At 29.1% G+C, this 21,625-nt stretch overlaps 1 protein-coding gene across 1 annotated transcript; it reads right to left on the reverse strand.

Moving 5' to 3' along the window:
- Positions 1 to 15,041: 15,041 nt before the first annotated feature.
- LOC8268046 (transcription factor MYB61) lies at positions 15,042 to 16,403 on the reverse strand. Its single transcript, XM_002530078.3, has 2 exons — positions 16,052 to 16,403; positions 15,042 to 15,935 (listed from the first exon to the last, which is right to left on the reverse strand). The coding sequence occupies exons 1-2, from the start codon at positions 16,179 to 16,181 to the stop codon at positions 15,076 to 15,078; spliced, it is 990 nt and encodes a 329-aa protein (XP_002530124.1). The 5' UTR covers positions 16,182 to 16,403; the 3' UTR covers positions 15,042 to 15,075.
- Between the last annotated feature and the right edge of the window lie 5,222 nt (positions 16,404 to 21,625).

Raw genomic sequence — 21,625 nt, forward strand, 5'->3', positions numbered from 1 at the left:
ATCCAAAATCAATTTTTATTAAAAATGTGTTTGAAATTGGCGATCGGTGTCAAAAAAAAAAGTATAGGTTAAATTTTTAATTTAATGTAATAAATTTTAATTTTCTGTTTATTATTTTCTAAATATATTTTTGAAAAATATATTAATTTACGTGCTTTTTTTTAAAATAAATTTAAAAGTTAGAAAATGATATAAAATAAAATTAAGATTGGAAATTAATGTGAAACTGACTCTTAATTATTAATTTAATATTTTTATAAAAAATAAAGTTATGGTAGCATATTGGAAACATTCAATAAATTTTTCATCAGATTTTTATCAAAAATTGTTGCCCACGAATATTTATAAAATACAGGAAAAAAAAGATAAAGTTTTTGCTTTCTTAAATAGATGTGTAAGACTAAAAACATTTTATACAAAATAATTAATTTTAACAGTAATTTAATAATATTTTGTACTTTAAATGAAAATATTCAATCTATTTTATGACGATCAAAATACAATTTAGGCTTTAGATAAGATTTTTATATTAGTTTATTACATAATGTATTGAATAGTATTTTATGTTTTAAGATGAAAATTATGTTTTTTATGTTTTATATTAGTTTGTTATATTAAAAAGACAATATAATCGTCTCTCTTTTTTTCACCGTCGATCACTTTAGATTCGAGGCGGTTTCTTTTTTTTAATTTATTTTAATTTAAAAATTATTAATATATTTTTTAGGAGTTTTAGGATTTGTATTATAGACGTCTTTAGTTTTCCTTTTATAAAAAAATTATAATCCTCCATTATGAGAGTATTGAATTTTTTTCTCTAAGAAAATAGTGAAAGAAAAGAAATTTAATCTGATATTTAAGTAATCAACTCGTCAAAAAATACTTGTAAAATCGATATGTGATATAATATCACTGAGTGGAATGTTTTTTCTACAGAATTGTAATTTACTGCTCTATCAAGACAATTGATAATCATTATGAGTAAAATTCTTTATATATATATATATAATATTTAATTTTAGTTGTTTAAAAACAAAATTTATTGTTTTATTTATTTTTTCTGTGTATAATCAATTAGAAGGAAAAATAATAAACATTTATCACTCAATTTCAGGTGTTGACAAAAAGAAGGTTGAATGGTTTATTTTACGAGAAAGGAATACAATGTAGTCTGCATCATTAACACTTTATTGAAAGAAAAAAAAAAAAACTATACTAACACCGTGCGTTGACACTAACGAGATTTTCTTTTATTATTTTTTCATGTTTTATTTTTTATTTTTTTTATATATTAATTAGTTTAGTCAACTAATATCATTAGTATTTTACAGTTTGATACTAATATAATATAAATTGTCAATAACAAATAGGTCCTATTGATAATATTATATAGAATTATGCATCAACAAAATAATTAAAATTTATCAAAAAAATCATTTATTATTTCATAAATAATTTATATAAATAGTTGTTCGTATAAATTATTTTAGACCTAAAATACTTAATTAGCCATCAAATTATTTAAAAGTAATTATTATATTAAAATTAATTTCATTTTAGTAATGTGTTATAAAATATGAATGATATTCACTAATTTAGCCCTAAAATATAAAAAATAAAGAAAATATTAAAATATGATAAAAGAAACACAAGAGTTAATATATTAAACAAATACAAAATCACACCAACACCTATAAATAATATTAATATATTTGACAGTAAAATATTAATGATTTAAAGCTTAAAATATATATGGCAACAGTATTATATAACACCGAATCAATTATCTCAACCGCTTTTTTCTTTGTTAATGTGAGCTCGTCTATTCATTGGGTAATCCCTTGCTCTCATGTTAGTGTTTGCTCGTCGTTTAGGCCGGTGAGTGATATTTCTACTCATTGTAGTCACTTTCGGGATTCTTCGCACCTGGATAGTACCAAGACTCTAATGCCCCGGCCCTTGATCAGATAAAGCTGTCCGCCCGAAGCCCGCCCTATGACCCACAACTAAAAATGAGCCTTGCGACTTTCCTAATTAGAAATAACATTAAAACAAAGGAATTCGAAGTGAAACCTATTTTGTGTCTTTCCTCATTCCACATTGAACCATTGGCACCGGCAACTGCCGAATACTGTGCCATAAGAATTCTCCAAGCTATGGCTAAAGCATAGCTATTTCATAATTATCCATATAATGAATTATTATAATAATTGTTTGGCTAAATATATATTTATGTCCTTGAACTTATATCGATTAGTCAATTTAACACTTGAACTTTCAATTTAATCCAACAAACATTTAAATTTTACTTTTTTTTAATATCTAAACACCTTTAATTTTCAATTTACTCTAACATGCATCTGAATTTTATTTTATTTTAAATATTTAAGCACCTTTATGAAATACATATGGACATATTGAATAAAAATACATGTTAAAAAGTGTTAAAATATCATAAAAATAACTTTATATATCTGTTAGGTTAAATCTAAAGTTAAAGTGTTAAATTGACTAAATGACTAAAGTTCAGAGACAGAAATCTGTATTTTGGCCTATTTGTTTTAACAGAAAAAAAAATTGAAATATCCATATTAATTAGAAGAAAATCTAAGTAGAATTTGAGTATGATAAAATGTTAAAAAATAATTACATGAAAGAATTTTAAAGATAATTCTTAGGAGGGTGTATTCAATTAAGATAATTAAAAACTTTCATAGAATTTAAAAGTCGGAGTATATTCAATAATAACTTTAAAGGACTCTATATAAGTCATGGAGTATTCAATACTTACTTTTAAGAATTTTAAAAAAGTATATCCAAATTAAAGGTATTCAATTATTGTAAAATCTGTAACAGTATGTTTAGTTGAAATCCATAAAATAATTCATTTCATTTGAAAAAAAGACACGAGAAAGAAAATAAAATGAAAATGATAAAGTTGAAAGAGATATTTTGATATTATGAAATTTATTAACTTACTAATGCGGAATTCATTTAGAAATTCTATCTATTTTGTTAAAATTTAGTTTAGCTATAACCATTTCTACAGAAATTTAATTATACAGAACACTAAATTAACTTTTCATTCCATTTAAAATAAATAAATTTTAAATTCGCAAATAAATTCTATATATCTTATGGATTTAACCAAACACTGTGTAAAAATAAATTAATATTTAAAAAGTCATTAAATTTTATATGCATTTACTTTTATATAGTTTTTATACATTGTTATAAATAAAAATTCTCTTTCACTTTTTCTCAAGATTTTAATAGACTTTTTTATTTGAAAACTTATCTTTCTTCTTCTCATATTCTCTAATATTATCGTTTTCATTCATTTTTACTATATTTTCCGTCTTAAAAAGAAAAAAGAGATTGGATAAACCTCAAAACTAAAAATTATTTACTAATAATATTTTTTTATATTTATAAATATAAAATTAATTTAATTTAAAGTTCTTAATTTAATTTTAAGAAAGGCCTTCATAAAAATATGAATTTTAAATTAAAAAATTAATAATTTTTGAAGAATTATTTTGAGCAAATAACCCGACTATATATAGAGAGAGTTATAGGTTTTAATAGGAAGATAAATTGAATAATTATTTTTATTGGTAAGCGTACTTGTTGCTGGTTTAGGTATTTATTGAATAGGTAATGAACAACATTTAACAAGTATGATATTTTATGATTTATTTAAAGAAAAATTATAATATGACAATTTCTTTTTTTTTTTTAAATATTGTCCTGACAAAAAAATAGTATTATGTTGTGAGATAGAAAATTTAAAAATGGATATAAATTTGATACAATAATAAAATGATGCATGTTACTTGTGTATAGGTTGCATGTAACATTATGTAAAATAATATTTAAAATAAGCGCAAAAAAAAGGCGAAAAAACTAGTAAAAATATAATTATTAAATTCATCTTTAAATAATTAAATAATAGATAAATAATAATATATGAAAATCAATAAAAATCTATCAATGTGTAGCGTTTGTGAATTTTTTATTTTCTCTTATACAAAATTAAACAAAAAATTATCTTATTTGTCATGATTTCATAATTAAACCAAGTATGCACTATATAATATAAAGATTTTATGTTTGAAATTTTTTATTTGAAATACCCAACTTTATAAATATATCCCTATAATTCTTACTACACTTTACTTGCAAAGATATCAAGACTCCAATTTAAAATAAAAATAATATTATTAAAATAAAAAATAAAAATATATAATAATAAAATAACAAAAAAAAAAGTAATAATAATAATAATAGCAACAACAGTACAAATGATTTTTGTAAAACCATTTATTTTTTGTCTCCCAATTTCTTTTTTTCTTTCCGCTTACAACCACTTCCTTCCCCTCACTTCTTCAATTTCGACTAGCTGCTCCCTTGCCCATGTCTACCGTCTTTCACCAGCCAACCCCACCTTCTCAGCCGTCCTCCATCCTAGTCCTGTTGCAACAAGCTTAGAAGCTGCCATCATCGCCGGAAAACTGAGAGAAAGGGAGAATATAGGCTGTCATTTCTTCTAGGGGCTGTTGCAAGTGTGATGGCTGTACAAGGCTGCTGCTCCAAACTCCAAAATGACCATTTAAGGCCTCCATTATTGCTGCCATCACCGGAAAAGGGAGGAGAAGCTTCACCGGAGCAGCAACTTCTTTGGTGTTCTTTTGGAAAATCGGTGAAGAGTTGGGCAAAAACAATTATATATACGGACTCCTCGCATCGAGAGCTTCGAGTAGGTGGTCTCGGATCGCGATTTCGGCGGTGTCGAATTTTTCGGTTCAATGCGGGTGCAGCGTCTCGATTTGCATGCCGAAGGGTAGAATTTTTGTCGCATTATTTCGAAAATCTTGATGGTATTGGTTTGTTAAACCCTTTCTAAATAATTACTTATGAATTTTTAACGTGAATTATGGTATTAAATTTAGAATATTTAACTCAGATGGATTATCATTAAATTGTGAGTGTTGGATGATTACAGGGTAAATTATTTAAATGATCAAAATAAATTATTATTTGATAATGGGTGGCGGAGAATTATTTTAAATATCGGTAAATTAATTATTGAAATTATGAGATTGTGATAAATTAAATAAGTTAGAATATTATAAAATATTATTTACAGAAGCGGCATATGTGCTTTAAATTTATTATGTTGTGAACGTATAATATATAATTTGGAAGCCCAAGTGGATTTTAAACAAATATAAAAGTGATTTTCTGTAGGTTTTGGACCTGCTTTGTAAAGGGAATTAATCCGTATTTAAGAAAAATGTTACCAGAAATTTTTTTTAAGAGTTCATTTGCATCTGCATACTACATCTCTTTATTTTTCGAACCATTTCTAGTTCAGCTCGAGTTTTTATTTTGAAACATTATCTTATTTCTAGGTGAGGACCCAGAGTTTGCTACAAGTCTCAGCGGACCTCTAGTCTGCTAAAAGTTTATTCTCTATGCAGTTCAGTGAGTGGATAAATATATAATATTGTAGTTTTTCAATTATATTATACGTATAGATTTTATTAAAATGCTTTGAAAAAGAAGAAATATGTTCTTAACAAATTTGATTTATACAAATAAAAATATATTTTCTATAAAAATCTACAAATAAATAAGTAATTTAGAATTTTTATGATATGGATAAAGTTGATTTTAAACAGCTAGATGAGTGGTATATATTTATTTATATAGCTTGTATGATCATATATTAGATGTCGAAACATATATTATCTTTGGGACGGCATCCAATATACTCATGCGATTGGGATGTATACTGAGTGGTTGCCTTTTGAGAGTGAGTCTCTATGCGTATGATATGATTTGTAATTTAGGCTGCTAAGTAAAACATCTTTGCGTCTGTTGCTGCCATGATCGTTTGGGTACATCTATGAGTGTGTATTAAACTTTTATTGTTGATGCTTGAATAATTATACTTTTATGATCAGTTAAGAATTATTAGATTATTTCATTGACATTTGTCCAATTGTGTATCACTTTTAGATTCTATTTATAATACGAGATATGATATTAACTTCCTTATCAGTCCCCCTTGTTATTTGTTTATTCTCTCTGTGAATTTTGTATTCACCCCTTAATTTTAATATTTTTGTAAATTTATTTACTTTTCAATAGTAGATTCTTTTAAGCGTTGTCCTCATCTCCACTTCATTGAAGTCGGCTTTAGTAGAGATTGGACCAACAAACTTAGTTATTTTTATTTTGATTAAATATGAATCTGTACATTATTCTTTTGTTAGCTTATGGACTATTTAAAACTATTTTGTCACTCTTATTTTATAATTCATGCTTAATATTTTTCTAAGAGATTATTAATTGTTATGAATTTAATATTAATTTACTAATTTGTATTTATGATAATTATATGTTGGTAAGTTAGTCACAGTATAAATCTAAGTGTCAGTGCACTTGATGCCTATCTTAAATGACAAGAGCGATTGCTTTTGAGAGCCAAAGATCTTGAGTTCAAGCCCTCATCTCTGCACTAGGTGAGATCTCGCTTTCATGGTAAGTGTAAGAGAATGACCACCCATTACTGTGTAGCCCACACCCTATTGAACCTCCTATGAATAAAAAGAAATCTTCCTTTCATTATATTTCTATTAAACACCCTCTTCTTTTATAAAGTATCCATAACTACTTCGATAAATTTGTTTGTCACAATTATATTCTTAGGAGGCAAGAAAATAAAATATTAAATTATTACAAAATAGATGGTGCAAGTGCTAATCCCTCCTCCATCTGTATTGATTTCAGAATTCTATTTTCAGAAAATGTAAACCGATATCCAACTAAACCAATAACAAGATTGGTGACGACTCTTATATTTATTATTATGCAAGTCATACACTTCACACTATAGATCCCACATGATACATTTATATGAGTGTATTATAGTTTTATTATAATATGATATATATATATATATATATATATATATACCAACGATAAACAAACTTGTTCATTTATGCATGAGTAGTAAGTCCCGGTGTAAGGGCGAAACCGTGGCTTGGTTCATGTTTGTTTAGAAAGTTATCTTGGTCTATTTTAAAATGAATTTAGAACCTTTTTTTTGTAGATCTTCTTCTTTCTCAAACTCTTCTACCTCTGAGTCTTCAAAGTATAAAGGTTTAGTAAATAGTGAAAAAATCACTATTGAAGATTTTTCAAAGCATATTGATGGTTGGGAAATACCCAAAGTTCAAAAGAAACAAATTTATGAGTTTTCAAAGTTTTCTCTCTTCAAAACTGAGAGATATCCAGATTTCAAAGCCTTTTGAAGAAATTTATCTTTTAAATCCAAAGACCCTCCAGAAGCATAAAGAAAAAGACTTTAAGTATATCCATATAGGCCTTGTCCAGGTAGGAATAAAGCCCCTTACCAGAGAAGATTTATATACTTCCATCTTAGCAGTCCTTAGAGATGCTAGGTTTATAAATTTTTATGATTCTTTGTTAGGTACTGTTGAGTCAAGCCTCAATAAAGGACCAATTTCTTTCAATTGTTTTCCAAACATTACAATTTCATTAAATGATAAAAATATTTTAAAGAGCATTGTTCTTCAAATAAAGACACATAATTACAAAATGCTTGAATGATCTATTCCGATAGCATTGATTTTCAAAATACATTACAAAGCCATGATTTCTGCTTTTGGTTCAAAACACAAACTCCATTCACCAAAAGGAGAAACCTTATTCCTACAAACAGATCTTTCCAAATCCAATGCAACTATTCCAAAAACCATTCAATGGAAAGATATCACTCTTCCAGAAGAATGAATCCTTGAAGGCGCAACCCAACCTGAATCACCAAAGCAAACAGAGCCAAATACAAATATCAAAAATATAACCCAATTTCCAGATGGAAAAGTAAAGCTTACATTCAACAGGAAATCAACCTCTTCTAGATTTTCTGATGATGATTCTTCAACATCGACAATAGATATTGGAAGGGTATAAAAAATACCTTCTGTTATTTATACTCCTTACAAAGAACCAACTCCATCTCAAACACAACCAAGATTTTCAACATCTGATATACCAAGCTCAAACACTATGTTATAGAATATTGATTATCAAAGCAATATCCCCAGACCCGTCTACAATGAACTAAAGAAAGAAGATGAGGATTTAGAGACCGTCTCTACCCCCTCTTCACCATCACCATCTGCAATAACACAAAATTTAGAAGCAGAAATCAACATGATTTTAAAAGATTTTCAAATCGATAAAAAGCTTTTACATGAAGATTTCTATTCAAAGAAAAACCATTCTAAAAAACTTTGGTTTTTTAAGCATTTTTTACAAGAAAAAGACAGCATTCAAGAGAGATACTATCAATTTTGCATAAAAAACAAGATCCAAATCAAATTTTTTGATTGGTTTCAGATTTATTGCAAAGAAAATAGTATTCTTTATCCTTTCAAAGAAAAGCTTATTAGTCTTGTTACTGTAAGAAACAAGGCTCCCAAGTGGAAGGTCGGGAAAAATCAAACCATCCAGTCTAAACACCCTCCCCTTAGAAAAATAACCATTCCTTACGGAGAGAATGAAATAGAGGCTACACCTTACAAATTGATAAGAGAAGATCTTGAAAAGAATGTCAAGAATATTGTTCAGCAAAGCAATTTCTCGAATACCTATCTTAACACAATAGGGAAGCAGCTTGTTAGGATAGAAAGTCAGATCCAAAAACCTCCTGTAGTCTTCACCTCTCCAATCCCCAACACTGATCATCCAAAAAAGATAAGCCAATCAGAAAAGCTCAAAAATTCAGTCTTCAAACCCTACCAAATTTCAAAACCTAGCCAAGATCAATTTCAGAAGCAAACTGAGTTTGCTAGAGCAGTCAGGGAGCAGCTTAGCAAATTAGCCACTTCTGAGTCCTCCAAAAACTTAGTGCCAAATACTCCTCAAAGTAGTAGGAATATCAGTGTTATAGATCAAGCCCAATGCGATGAATCCAATGATTCAGAGCCTGAAAGTGTTACTGAAAAACCCTCCAACATCAACAGATTGGGATGGCAAGCCCCTAGATTGACCTGGCATACTTCTAGGAATACTGCTCCAGATCTAAGAATAGAAAATAGGAATAATATCCTAACCCAATCTAGATTCAATGCCTCTTCCGTCTATGAATGGAATATAGATGGAATGTCAGAATACAACATTCTTGGTCTCTTACAACAGATGACCATGGCAACCAATGCCTACAAAACCCAAAGTGGTACCTCTGATAGAGCCATTGTTGAACTCCTCATAGCTGGATTTTCTGGCCAGCTTAAAGGATGGTGAGATTACCATCTCACACAAGCACAACAGCTCCAAATCCTAGGTGCTATCCAAACCACAATAGAAGGGACCCCCATCTTAGATGAACTAGAAAATCCAATTGAGGATGCGGTGTCAACCCTAATTTTGACGATTTCCCTCCATTTCATAGGAGACCCTTCTCTTCTAAAAGATAAGAATGCTGAGCTCATTAGCAATCTAACCTGTAAAAAGCTTAGCAATTTCCAAGCTTACAAAGATACCTTCCTGACTCCGATTATTCTGAATCAGATTCTGAAGATATTTCAAAAAATATTAATATACTCACTAGGCAACAAGAAACTCTTCTTGAAACCGTCAAACATATTAATGACCCCCAAATCCAAAAACAAGTTTTGAAAGAAATCTTAAAAACTGAAACCCTTGTCCCCTCTTCTAGTAAGAACACTTATGATCTTACTATGATCTTGGATAAAGGAAAAAAGCTAAAAAAACCCTCTTCCTACCATTCAAGAACTTTAAAAAGAAATCAAAGCTATCAAAACAGAGCTCAAAGATTTGAAAGAAAAACAACAAAATGATTCTGTTTTACTCCAAAGCTTGATTCTCAAACAGAATAGTGATTCTGATTCTGAAGAAGAAAATGATTTTCAAAATCTTGAGGTTTCTCAAAATGTTCCAGAAAACTTCATTAACGTTTTAAAATAAATTACTTCAAGAAAATATTTGATCCAAATAAAACTCATTTTCCCTGGTGATTTCCAAATAGAAACTATCGCTTTATTTGATACAGGAAAAGACCTCAACTGTATCAATTATGAGCTGGTTCCTAAAAGGTATCATCAAGAAACAAAAGAAAGGCTTACTTCAGCTAATAGTTCAAAGATTAGGATTGCGGATAAAACTGAAGCTGCAATTCTAAGTAATAATATTACTTTAAAAAATATTTTTATTCTTACAAAAGATTTACAGCAAACAGTTATTTTAGGAACTCCTTTCATCAATTTAATTACTCCTTTCAAAGTAACTACTGCTGGTATTATTTTTAAAGCTAAAGATTCAAAGATTGTTTTTCCTTTTATAGAAAAACCCAAGAAAAGAAATCTCCATCTTATAAAAGCCCACTCAATTTATAATTTTGAGATAAATGCTTTGATTAAAGGAAAACAAACCCAACTTTTCCACTTGAAACAAGATATGGGTTTGAAAAGGATCCAAAGTCAAATGCAAAATGATTTTGTCCAAAGAAAAATCTTTGATTTGCAAAAGAAGATTGAAAATGAAGTTTATTCTGATATTTCTAATACCTTTTGGAGACGAAAACAACATATGATAGATTTACCATATGAAAAAGATTTTTCTGATAAACAAATTCCTACTAAAGCAAGACCCATCCAAATGAATGAAACCCTAGAAAGCCATTGTAGAATAGAAATAAAAGATTTAGAGCAAAAGGGTTTGATTACCAAATCCAGATCCCCCTGGTCATGTGCAGCTTTCTATGTCAACAAAAATAGTGAGATAGAAAGAGGAACATCTAGGTTGTTATTAATTACAAACCTTTAAATAAAGCCCTAAAGTGGATTAGATACCCAATTCCAAACAAAAAGGATCTTCTTCAAAAGCTTCATTCTGCTTTTATTTTTTCAAAGTTTGATATGAAATCAGGATTTTGGCAAATCCAGATTCATCCAAAAGATAGGTACAAAACTGCTTTTACAGTTCCATTTGGCCAGTACGAATGGAATGTAATGTCCTTCGGATTAAGAAATGCTCCTTCTGAATTTCAAAAAATCATGAATGACATTTTCAATCCTTATTCAAAGTTTTGCATTGTCTATATCGATGATGTGTTGATATTTTCAAATTCTCTAGAGCAACATTTCAAACACTTGGAGATATTTTTCTATGTTGTTAAGAAAAATGGTTTAGTGGTTTCAAAATCCAAGATATCTTTATTCCAAACAAAAATTAGATTTCTTGATCACTATATCTCCCGGGGAACTATCACCCCAATTGAAAGGTCTCTAGCCTTTACTTCAAAATTTCCGGATAAAATTTTGGAAAAAACTCAATTACAAAAATTTCTTGGTAGTTTAAATTATGTGATGGATTTCTATCTGAATTTGAATTGTCTAGCAAAGCCCCTCCATGATAGGTTAAAGAAAAACACCCCTGCATGGACCGATGAGCATACAAAGATTGTCCAAAGCATAAAAAAGCAAGTTTTTGAAATACCATGTTTACACCTAGCTGATCCATCTACATTGAAAATAGTTGAAACTGATGCATCAAATCTAGGATATAGTGGGATTCTTAAGTAAGTCCAAAACAATAAAGAATGTATTGTCCAGTTTACTTCTGCACACTGGAATGATACACAAAAAAATTATTCAACTATCAAAAAAGAAATTCTTTCGATAGTTTTGTGCATTTCAAATTTTCAAAGCGATCTTTTAAACCAAAAATTTCTTTTAAGAATTGATTGGAAATCTACTAAAGAGGTTTTACAAAAACATGTTCAAAACATAGCTTCAAAACAGATTTTTGCCAGATGGCAAGCCATTCTTTCCGTTTTTTATTTTGAAATCGAATACATAAGAGGGGATTCGAATTCAATTCCAGACTTTCTAACCAGAGAGTTCCTTCAAAAACAGGAGTGAAAATGCCAAAAAAATCAAAAGCAAAAGAAGAAAAGTCGACAGCAAGTTCAAAGTCTGTTCAAAGTCCAAAGAAGGAGATTTTACCCTCATCTTCAAAGCCTATCCGAACCTGGACCGAAATCATCCTGGAAGAAATTGACAAAAGCAAAGTAGATCCGGCCTAACAACAACAATTACAAATTCAGGAGTGGCTTGCCCAACAAGATCCTAAATTTATAAAAAGGGTCGAAGAATATTCAAAGCAAATGATACAACTTCACCCCGAAGTCTCTACAAAGACATCCTCCTCTTCCAACAAGGGTAAAGATATACTTTCTATCCCTTTTTCAAAACCTGAGATAGGAATTTTCCCTCAAAACCTATCTCAGAGCTCTCAAAGTATTTCAAAGCCCAACTCTCAAGAAATAGTTTTGTCACAAACGAAACTTTTCAAATCCAATGAGTATATAGAAAATCAAAATTTTCAAAGCATTTTGACTATTGAGGAAGGATTCCGTACAGAAAGCCCCTCAAAACTGATTTCAAAGATTTTCCCTCCATGATGGTATTTCAAGCCCTGGAATATTTCAAAACCTCAATCCTACTACCAGTCCATCCTTGAGGTAACTGGTTCTGCAAAGTTCAAACACTTTAAAAAGCACAAAGACCATAAAGACCCTGCATATTTCACATGCACCATACAAAGAATCCTTCATCCTTCAGATTGGGGGATAGATTTACGCTCATCAAGATCTTTTCTAACTTCCCTCCAAAGAACCTACCCATCAAGCCTAAACACTTCTTTCAACTATTGGGATTACCAACAAGCTTGGTTTAATACCTTTCTTCTTCAAAACGAAGGACAAAGCCATTCCTGGCTTTTCTACTTCGATACAAGCTCAATTCAAACTTCAAAGATCCCATACTGGTTTAAACAATGGTGGAATTTTTATGGCAATATCCCTGAAACCATAATTCTAGAAGTTCTACCTCTGTTTAACTTATTTAAAGCCCACTATAAACCAAACAAAATAGAAAGACGTTTTCCCCCTTTACTTTTATTTTGTTCAAACTTTTTTCTCCCCTGGGTATGTGTATGGTATTTCCATTTCAATCAAGCAGCAGATGGAGAAATCATCCTTGCCCGAAGATTCAAAGTCAAATGGTGGGATAAATTTAACCACCAAGAAAAATTATCACTAAAGTTGGTACAAAGTTTTCTTTCAAAGAATAGCTTCTTACCACCTCCGAAAGAATAGATCACTTTTCTAGCACAGAAGTCCTTCATTATTCCAAAGCTAGCGGCGGCTCAAACAGAAGAAGATTTCTTACAATTGATCAAACAGTTGTCGGAAACCGCCTCTTCCAAAGGAAAATCGAAAGCTTCATCTTCCTCTTCTAGCACCAGCTCAGCAGCAATAGACCTAGATGGTGACTCGAACGAAGATGACTGTTTTGGGATATTCAAGCCCATCAAATGATACCTCTGTAAAGCCCTTGGGTTGAAAACCAGAAATGGCAGCCTAAAATATTTATGTAATGGGCCAAATGCCCAATAAAAAAAAAGAGTCATTTAAAAAGAAAAAGAAAGAAAACAAAAGACTCTTTAAAAAAGCAAAAGATTATTTTCCAAAGCGTGGCAAACAACTTCTGCAAAAGTAGTGGAGTATCTTACTCCATTATCAAAAGAATACAAAAGACGTAGAGCCCCTGATTCCACTATGAAGAGCATCTAAAGAAGAGCATCAAAAGCTTCAAGGCTGAAGACCTCTATAAATAGAGTAGTTTTCCAAAGAAGAAGGCAGACTGAAAAATAACAAGAGACTCTTGTATTCTTCAAGTCATACCACAAGAAATATAGTGAGAAAAGAGAGAGTGCGAGAGTGATAGTGAGAAAACCACCTTCCTCTTGTATTGAATTCCTTTTGTAAGTTATATTTCTTTTGTTTAAAACTTTCTTATTGTTTAAAGTTTTTATTCCAAAGTTTGTATATTTGTTCAAAGTTTGGATATCAATAAAATTTATCATCTTGTCTTCCATTCTTGTTTAAGATTTAACAAGCGTATGCTCTGTGCTTGCCTCGTCTGAGGATCTTGCACACCAGAAATTTGATGTATATATGGAGATATACACTCTACATAATTAAAAATTTAAGTCGCAACATTATGGATAAAAAAAGCAATGAAACAAATAAAGAAAAGGTTAAGGGGGCTAGGATCCCTCTTGAGTTGGACTCGGCTCTTTCTCTTCCTAATTTGTTATATAAAACTAGAAAGCTAGGGTTCAAATTGAAAGACAACAATTTGAGTGACCCACAAAATGTGTTATTTTTAAAAACATAAGGACCATATTTAATATCTGTGTTTTTTTAAGAAATATTTTTTATTTAAATTTAATATATATAACAATTAATAGGAGAATAACATATATATATAACACTAGATGCGCTTGATCTAGCCCTCCCTTGGAACTAGATCTCTAGCTTGGAAAAAGAAATCTATAACTGGCTTACTTACGGACTTAGCAATGACCATTAGGGACACTTATACAAAGATTGATATTGGAATGCCACTACTTCAACTACTTCTTCAATGGGAATAGCAAAAAAATGGAATTAAGAAACCCCTCCTTCCGGAATAAAAGCTAGATCCCCATCCTAAAATAAATATATATATATATATATGAGTATTTTATATTTTGATATTAGATAATTTAGATATATTTTATTATTTAAAATTAATCGTGTTATGTTTTTAGAATATATAAATAGAAAAATGTATCAAAAAAATCAGACAAAAACAATTAAATATGAGAAAAGGGGGTGGAACTCGGCTCCTAAAAAGGCTGCCCATCAGGGCCACAGCATCTATGTGTTTTCTACTGTTGATTATATTAAATATATTATCTCCACATCCACTTTTTCAAAGAAAGGTTTCCGTACGGGAAAAGTCCAGAATATGTTCATCAACAAGCATACCACCATTTCTTCAACATTGATGCTTCTGCACAGTGCAATGAGACTACAACATTTTCTGCACATGATCACAACGCCATAATCCCACTCAAAGGAAAAGAAAAGTAAGGAAGACAGAGAGATATTAGTAGCTAGTTTTATTATTACTGCAAGGAAAGGAACTGTGAATCCCATGCAAGTTGATCTATGGGGCTTGAGCTATAATACATCCCAGCAGGCATTAATGTAGACTCCACAAAATTAAAATCAAAGTTAGAGTATTGATCTAAAGAAGCATCCATATTGTTCTTCCCAGAACTGAACTCATTGGTTTTCTCAATCTCAACTACCTGTTCTACCTGCATTTCTTCATGTCTTGAGGGTTGAATTATGAGCTCGCTGCTCCACAAGCAATTTTCGTCTATGATTCCGAACCCAGATGGATATGATGTAGAACAAGACGTAGAGACACTTCCCATTGGATAAGACTGGTTTGTGCAGTCCAAGAGAGCTTGTACCTTAGGGTTTTGGTTTGGAGAAATATAAGACGGAGGACATGAAGAATCAGTAACATCAGGAGGTGGAAGAGAAGGGAAAGGGTGGTTAAAGGATACTGTTTGAATGTCCATGGAAAAATCACTGAACTGTGAAGTACTTATAGTGAAAACTGAGGTGGGTTGTTGATGGGCATTATCATAAATGAGTTTGCATGGATTAATGTTGCTGTTGCTGTGGTTGTTGTTACGGTTTTGTTTATTGTGCTTAGGAGACAGGAGTTTATGAGTGTTGGGATCTAACCCCTGTGCAATAAGCTTCTTCTTGATGCAACTGTTCCAAAAGTTCTTGACTTCATTATCAGTTCTACCAGGTAAATGCTTAGCTATTTGAGCCCATCTGTTGCCTAATATTCTATGAACATCAACAATTGTCCTCTCTTCTTGTGCAGTAAATGACCCTCTTTTTAGATCTGGTCTCAGGTAATTTATCCATCTCAGTCTGCAACTTTTTCCACACCTGTGCAACCCTGCAAGAAGATGAAAAAACAAAAAACAAAAAACAAAAACAAAATACCCAGTTCAAAAAGATTCAAGAATAGGGCAAATTAAAGAATATCAGTCGAAACAACTCCAATGAAAGTACCTGCAAGCTTAGGGACAGAGCTCCAAGAACCATGACCATGGGTAGTTATGAACTTGATTAGTTTCTCATCTTCTTCAGGAGACCATAACCCTCTCTTGACTTTCTGCTTACTGCAGCATTGGTGTCCCATTAATTCTGTTCACCCAAAAATTTAAAAATAGAAAACACCCCAACTTCTCAATTCATTACTGCTAATCACCATTTAATGTGGGAGATCCTTCCTTATATAAAGTTAGTTTTCTTGATTGCAACCAAAAAAAAAAAGAAATGTATATATTTTTTTATCATATAATATGGTTACAGTGAGTCCACGTTTATAAAATTAAAAAGGATTATTAAACATTTAGGGAGAGACCTGTGTGTGTGTGTGGAAATTGAAACTTTGGGGGGTAATCATAATAAAGGACCACAATGTCTAATCGAGTATGGTGTTGTCTTGAAACAATTGCTCTCAACTTGATTACTTCTTTTCTTTTAACTATTTTGTATTACATAAGATATTAGTTTACTTATTTGATTAGTAAAGAAAACATAATGATTTTATAGTTATTTAACTGTGTATATATTAAGAATCAGTCAATTGAAATTATTTTTTAAAGTCTTCATGTTCAAGCCTTGTGTAATATTTATACATACATTAAAAATATTTTACAAGTGTGTTTGAGTAGGGATCTTATAGATGACTTAGTATGGGTATGTGCTAATCAATTGGTTAATATCTATAAGTACTTTTAATTATATAACTTTTTTTTTGAAAGAAATATAGATATTCTATTAACGAGCGTCTTGATATAAAGATAAAAATAAATATTAAATATTAAAAAATATAAATAAAGAAATCTATTCATAAAAATCATCAATTATGTTGACGGAGCAATAAATTACAATTCTGTGAGAAAAATGCCCACTTGGTGGCAATAAGCCATATATGGACTTTATAGATGTCTTTTGACGAGCTCGATTGTTTGAATGTCGGATCTGATTTTTTTTTTTATTTTCACCACTTTTATAAAGGGAGAACTCAATATTCCCATAATTGATGACTACAAAACTCCAATAGAATAAAAACTCAAAACTCTTATAATTGAGGACCATAAAACTCCTCAAAAATCCTAGTTAATAATCCAACTCAAATTAATAAGAAAAAACTAAACAAATAAATTAGAAATCCAAAAAATTTATCAAAAATAATAAATTTCTATCAACATATTAAAATAAAATATTAAATTAAACAAAAAAAAATATCGAGCATAGCACTTTATTTTGACTTCTTTTATTAAAATTTATTTATAAAATAAAAAATTCATAAAAAAAAGGCAGAAATGCATTTTCAAAAGTGCATAACGTCGCAGCAGGAAATCATCTTATTTGATTTATTAGGACATATTAGAGATCACTTAATAAATTAAATTTGGCAAAATAAATTTTGATATAAAATAAAAAAAATGTTAGAAAAAAAAAATGTAAAAGTCATGTTATTCAAATACTTTATGAAATGGTTTTTGATAGTGGTTTTGGAAGTAATTACTATGAAAAACTAGCCTACCTATCATATTATTATTATTATTATTATTATTTTATATTAAATGATTAATGGTAAGTGGGAATTTGATAAATGAAATGTCTTTTTCTTTTTTGGCTCAAATTAATGTTGTAAATCATGATTGTGTTTATGTGGAGTTACCAAGAAAGTCATTGCCATTCTGTTGGATGCATCATGATGATAGTTTGAAATTAATTAAATAACATACATATTTCTTGCCTTAAATGATCATATTATATATATATATATATGATTAATCATGAGGAGTAAGCTTTTTTTTTTTTAATTAGTTCCTGCAAGTGTGTACATGTATATAAATATACATACTCTTACTCCATAAGGTATAATTTTGTGAAAAGGATTGATGATAATATGACCAATTAAGGGAAGACCAGACCTAATCATATAAAGACCCCCCAAATCATTTCTTGCGTCCGAATTCAACATGCAAAAGCCCTCCACTTAACTCTTGGTCTCCTCCTCTCTTTCCCTTTCGCTTTTTAGAATAGCCCTATTACCTCTTCAAATTAAGAAATTTCAAGTCGCACTTTGTTTATTTTCATATTTTTATAAATAAATATATACTGCCGTGTAGTTCGCAACCAATTGATCCTTTTATAAATAAAAAAGAGAAGTCGATTTAAATTTTTTTAATATTAATAGTTTTACTTTTAAAATAATTTATAAATTTATTTTTATCAAACCTGTTTTTAGAGAAAAGAAAAAGTATTAGACCCCCATTTGACACAATTTATTTATTTTTGGAATAAATGATGTTTTTTTAAAGATTCTGAAAATGACTTTTAAAAAGTTGAATTTTATAGCAACTTTAAAAAGTCACAATTAAAAGGTAAAAATTTCTGAAAATAAAAATAGATTGAAAATTGATTTGGAAAAGTTATTATCAAATTAAACTTTAATTTACTGATTCTTTCTAAAGCAGTTTATAACTTTTAAGAACACAATTAATTATTTTCTTTTCTTTAGAAAAGAAACAATTCGAAAGAAACCAATATGCATATGATGCTTTCTTCACTCAACCGTTGCTTGAATGTGTCAATTTCTTGGTGTCAACAAAGATGATTATGATTAGATGTGTTTGCTTTCATGATTTTCAGTATTTTTCACCCTTACAATTGTGTCTTCTTTTTTCTTTTTAATATGTTTGTACAATTTTATACTTTTTAGGGAATTTTCTCTGTGGAGAAAATCACGTAGAAAAGCAAAAGCAGCCAACAAGCACATAGATTTTTAAATCAAAAAGAAAGAAAGCAAAAATAAAAATAAAAATAAAAAGAAATAAAAACCTGGCCAATAACCCTTTTTGGCTTTTACAAAAATGTCAATGTGGGTTTGCCTCTCAAAATCATTGCAGGGAGTATAGGTAAAATCTTCCCCTGATCTCTTCTAAAGTGGTTTTCTTTTTTCTTTTTTAATCATTTTGGAGAAATGAAAGAAAGTGTCATATGTTGGCAAGACAATGTCTTCATTTGTCAAAACCTGCTTGAGATTTTGATGGCTGACTTATATAATATCTTTTTAGTTGAAAATATTAGCTTTTTTTTTTTTTAAAGAATATATGTAAATTGGGTCAGAAATAAACTAAATGGCTTGTAAATAACATAATGGTCGTTATGTGTGGTCAATTTATAAATAAGCAATTTTTTAACTCGATAGTCAAATTCATTATAATACGTATGCGTTAAATCTAAACAAGAATTTGTTCAATTTATTTAGACTCGGTTAAATTAACCCACATGTAGTTTTTATGTTAAAATCATGAATAAATATATTAGATTTTGACTATTTTTCTAGCTGAAGCTTAAGTTTTATAAGAATTATAACTACGATTAGTATTTTTATATTATTATTATTATTATGTATTTTGTATATCTTTTATTATAATAAAAATTAGAATTACAATTTGCATTTCTATACTAATATCTAAAAAATGTTTACATATACAACATATATTTATTAATAAAAATCTAAGCTCGATTAGGCTTCAATTAAGCAAGTAAGTAAGCATTAAATGAGCATAGGTTCCGCATTTTTAGAGATTATTTTCCTCAATTTTGATGGATTTGTGATATAGAAGAATGAGGCTAAAATACCTCACTTAGCAGTTTTATTAGTAATCAATTAGTCTTAAAGTAATTAAAAATGGAAGTAAATTTTATTATCAATCCATTTTTGTCCACAGTTAAAAAGAAAATACTTCTAAAAGCTTTTCAGATTTCATAAAAATCTATAAAAAATGACAAGATGTTGAATATTTGGTTTAAAACAAAAAATAAAGCTAGGGCTAGGGAGAAAATAACAATAATACTCACATTTAGTAATTTTAAACATTAACCGTAATAAATATTACTGTTTTAATTTTTTTTTTATATATAATGTTTTGTACTACTTAAATTAAAAAAAAATTCAATATTACTATATGGTAAAATATTATTATAAATTAATAATTATAATGATTTTTTAAAAAAAAAAATGATACCCCTATGACGCGTCGTTTATCAAATTAATTTTAAACTCATTTAAAGAAACGAATTGAACCGAGTAAAGCTTTGATTTCAACTTGTTTTCTTTTTCTTTTATAACCCTATATCCAACAACAATTCCAAAAAAGTTATAAAAAAATTAAAAATTAAAATCACCCTTCAATAAATATAAACATTATCTTATTCCTATTTGTATATATATTATAGCTTATGATGTTTCAAGCAAGAGTTCTAGCGTAAAATTCAAGACTTAATACCAATAGAGAGACAATCCATCCCAATCCTTAGCTAGCTATTAACAACCCTCGTTCATTTGGATAAAGTCTTAATTAACTAAAAATTGGTTTACTAAATTTCACAAGTTGCTAGCAAATATACTAATTAGTTGATTTAGCTTGCTCCATACAACAAGCTACACCTTAATTAACCTAAACAATTCCTTCATATACAATTAACCTAAACAACCAATACTAGATTTCAACTTTCAAATTGTCTATGGAAAAATAAAATAAAATAAAGAAAATTGAAGTTAAATTAATCATCACTAAAATTGACTAAATAAGGCTTAAAAGTAGTTAATTCCTTTACTCATAGGGTTACTTCTTCTTTTTTTCTTCTTTTTTTGTACTAATGGTTCATCAAGTCCATTAGGTAGGTCTGGCTATAGACATGCAAGTGATAAGACTACATGAAGTTTAAATAATATATCCTTCCTCCTTTATAATTTTAATTTAATTTTAATATTTTATATTACTCTTATGTTATGTCATAGTTTGTAAAATATTTCGACATAAACAATTTAGGGTTTAGCAAAATAATTTGAAAAAAAGAACTACTTTTAAATAAATAATTTTTAAAAAATAATTTTACTAACTAATTATTTTAATTTTTTATATTAATTATTAGATAGCAAAAAATCAATTTGTTTGAAATTGTTAATTTATTATAAATTAATTTAGAGACATTAGACTGTATCTCAATAGCTTAATATTAAATGAAAATACATTGCCTATCATTAGTTTAGACCATATCCTTAGGGTTGGCCACGGTTTATGAACCAACAATTCAGGTTTAAAATTTGCTAGTTCACGGTTTTGTAGTCCTTAAAACCGGTTAATATCAGTTTATAGTTCCAGTTTCGGTCAATTTCAATCAATATAAAATAAGATAAAATTGGCAATTTTGAACTATAACCGACAACTTCGGTTTCGACCGGAGGAACCGTCCTAAAACCAATACTCTGGTTTTAACCGATACAATTCCAGTCTAATTCTGAGCTCGAACCGGCATATGGCTAGCTCTACAAAACCTAGATTATGTTATGAAAAGAGAGAAAAAAGAAAAAGAATATGAATAAAACTGAGGCCCTCCTTGCTTTCGAGGCAGTCAAATTAAGCTTTTTGTTTTCCCAATTGTGGAGCAAATTGGGGACCCTAAAAGGAAAAAAAAAGAATAAATAAAAAAAATGTGCCTTTAGACGGTTAAACTTCTAGATAACCAAAGATAATTATTAATGGACCACCATGC

The sequence above is a fragment of the Ricinus communis genome, chromosome 4 (genome assembly GCF_019578655.1).
Source record: "Ricinus communis isolate WT05 ecotype wild-type chromosome 4, ASM1957865v1, whole genome shotgun sequence".
In the NCBI taxonomy this organism is placed as follows: Eukaryota; Viridiplantae; Streptophyta; class Magnoliopsida; order Malpighiales; family Euphorbiaceae; genus Ricinus; species Ricinus communis.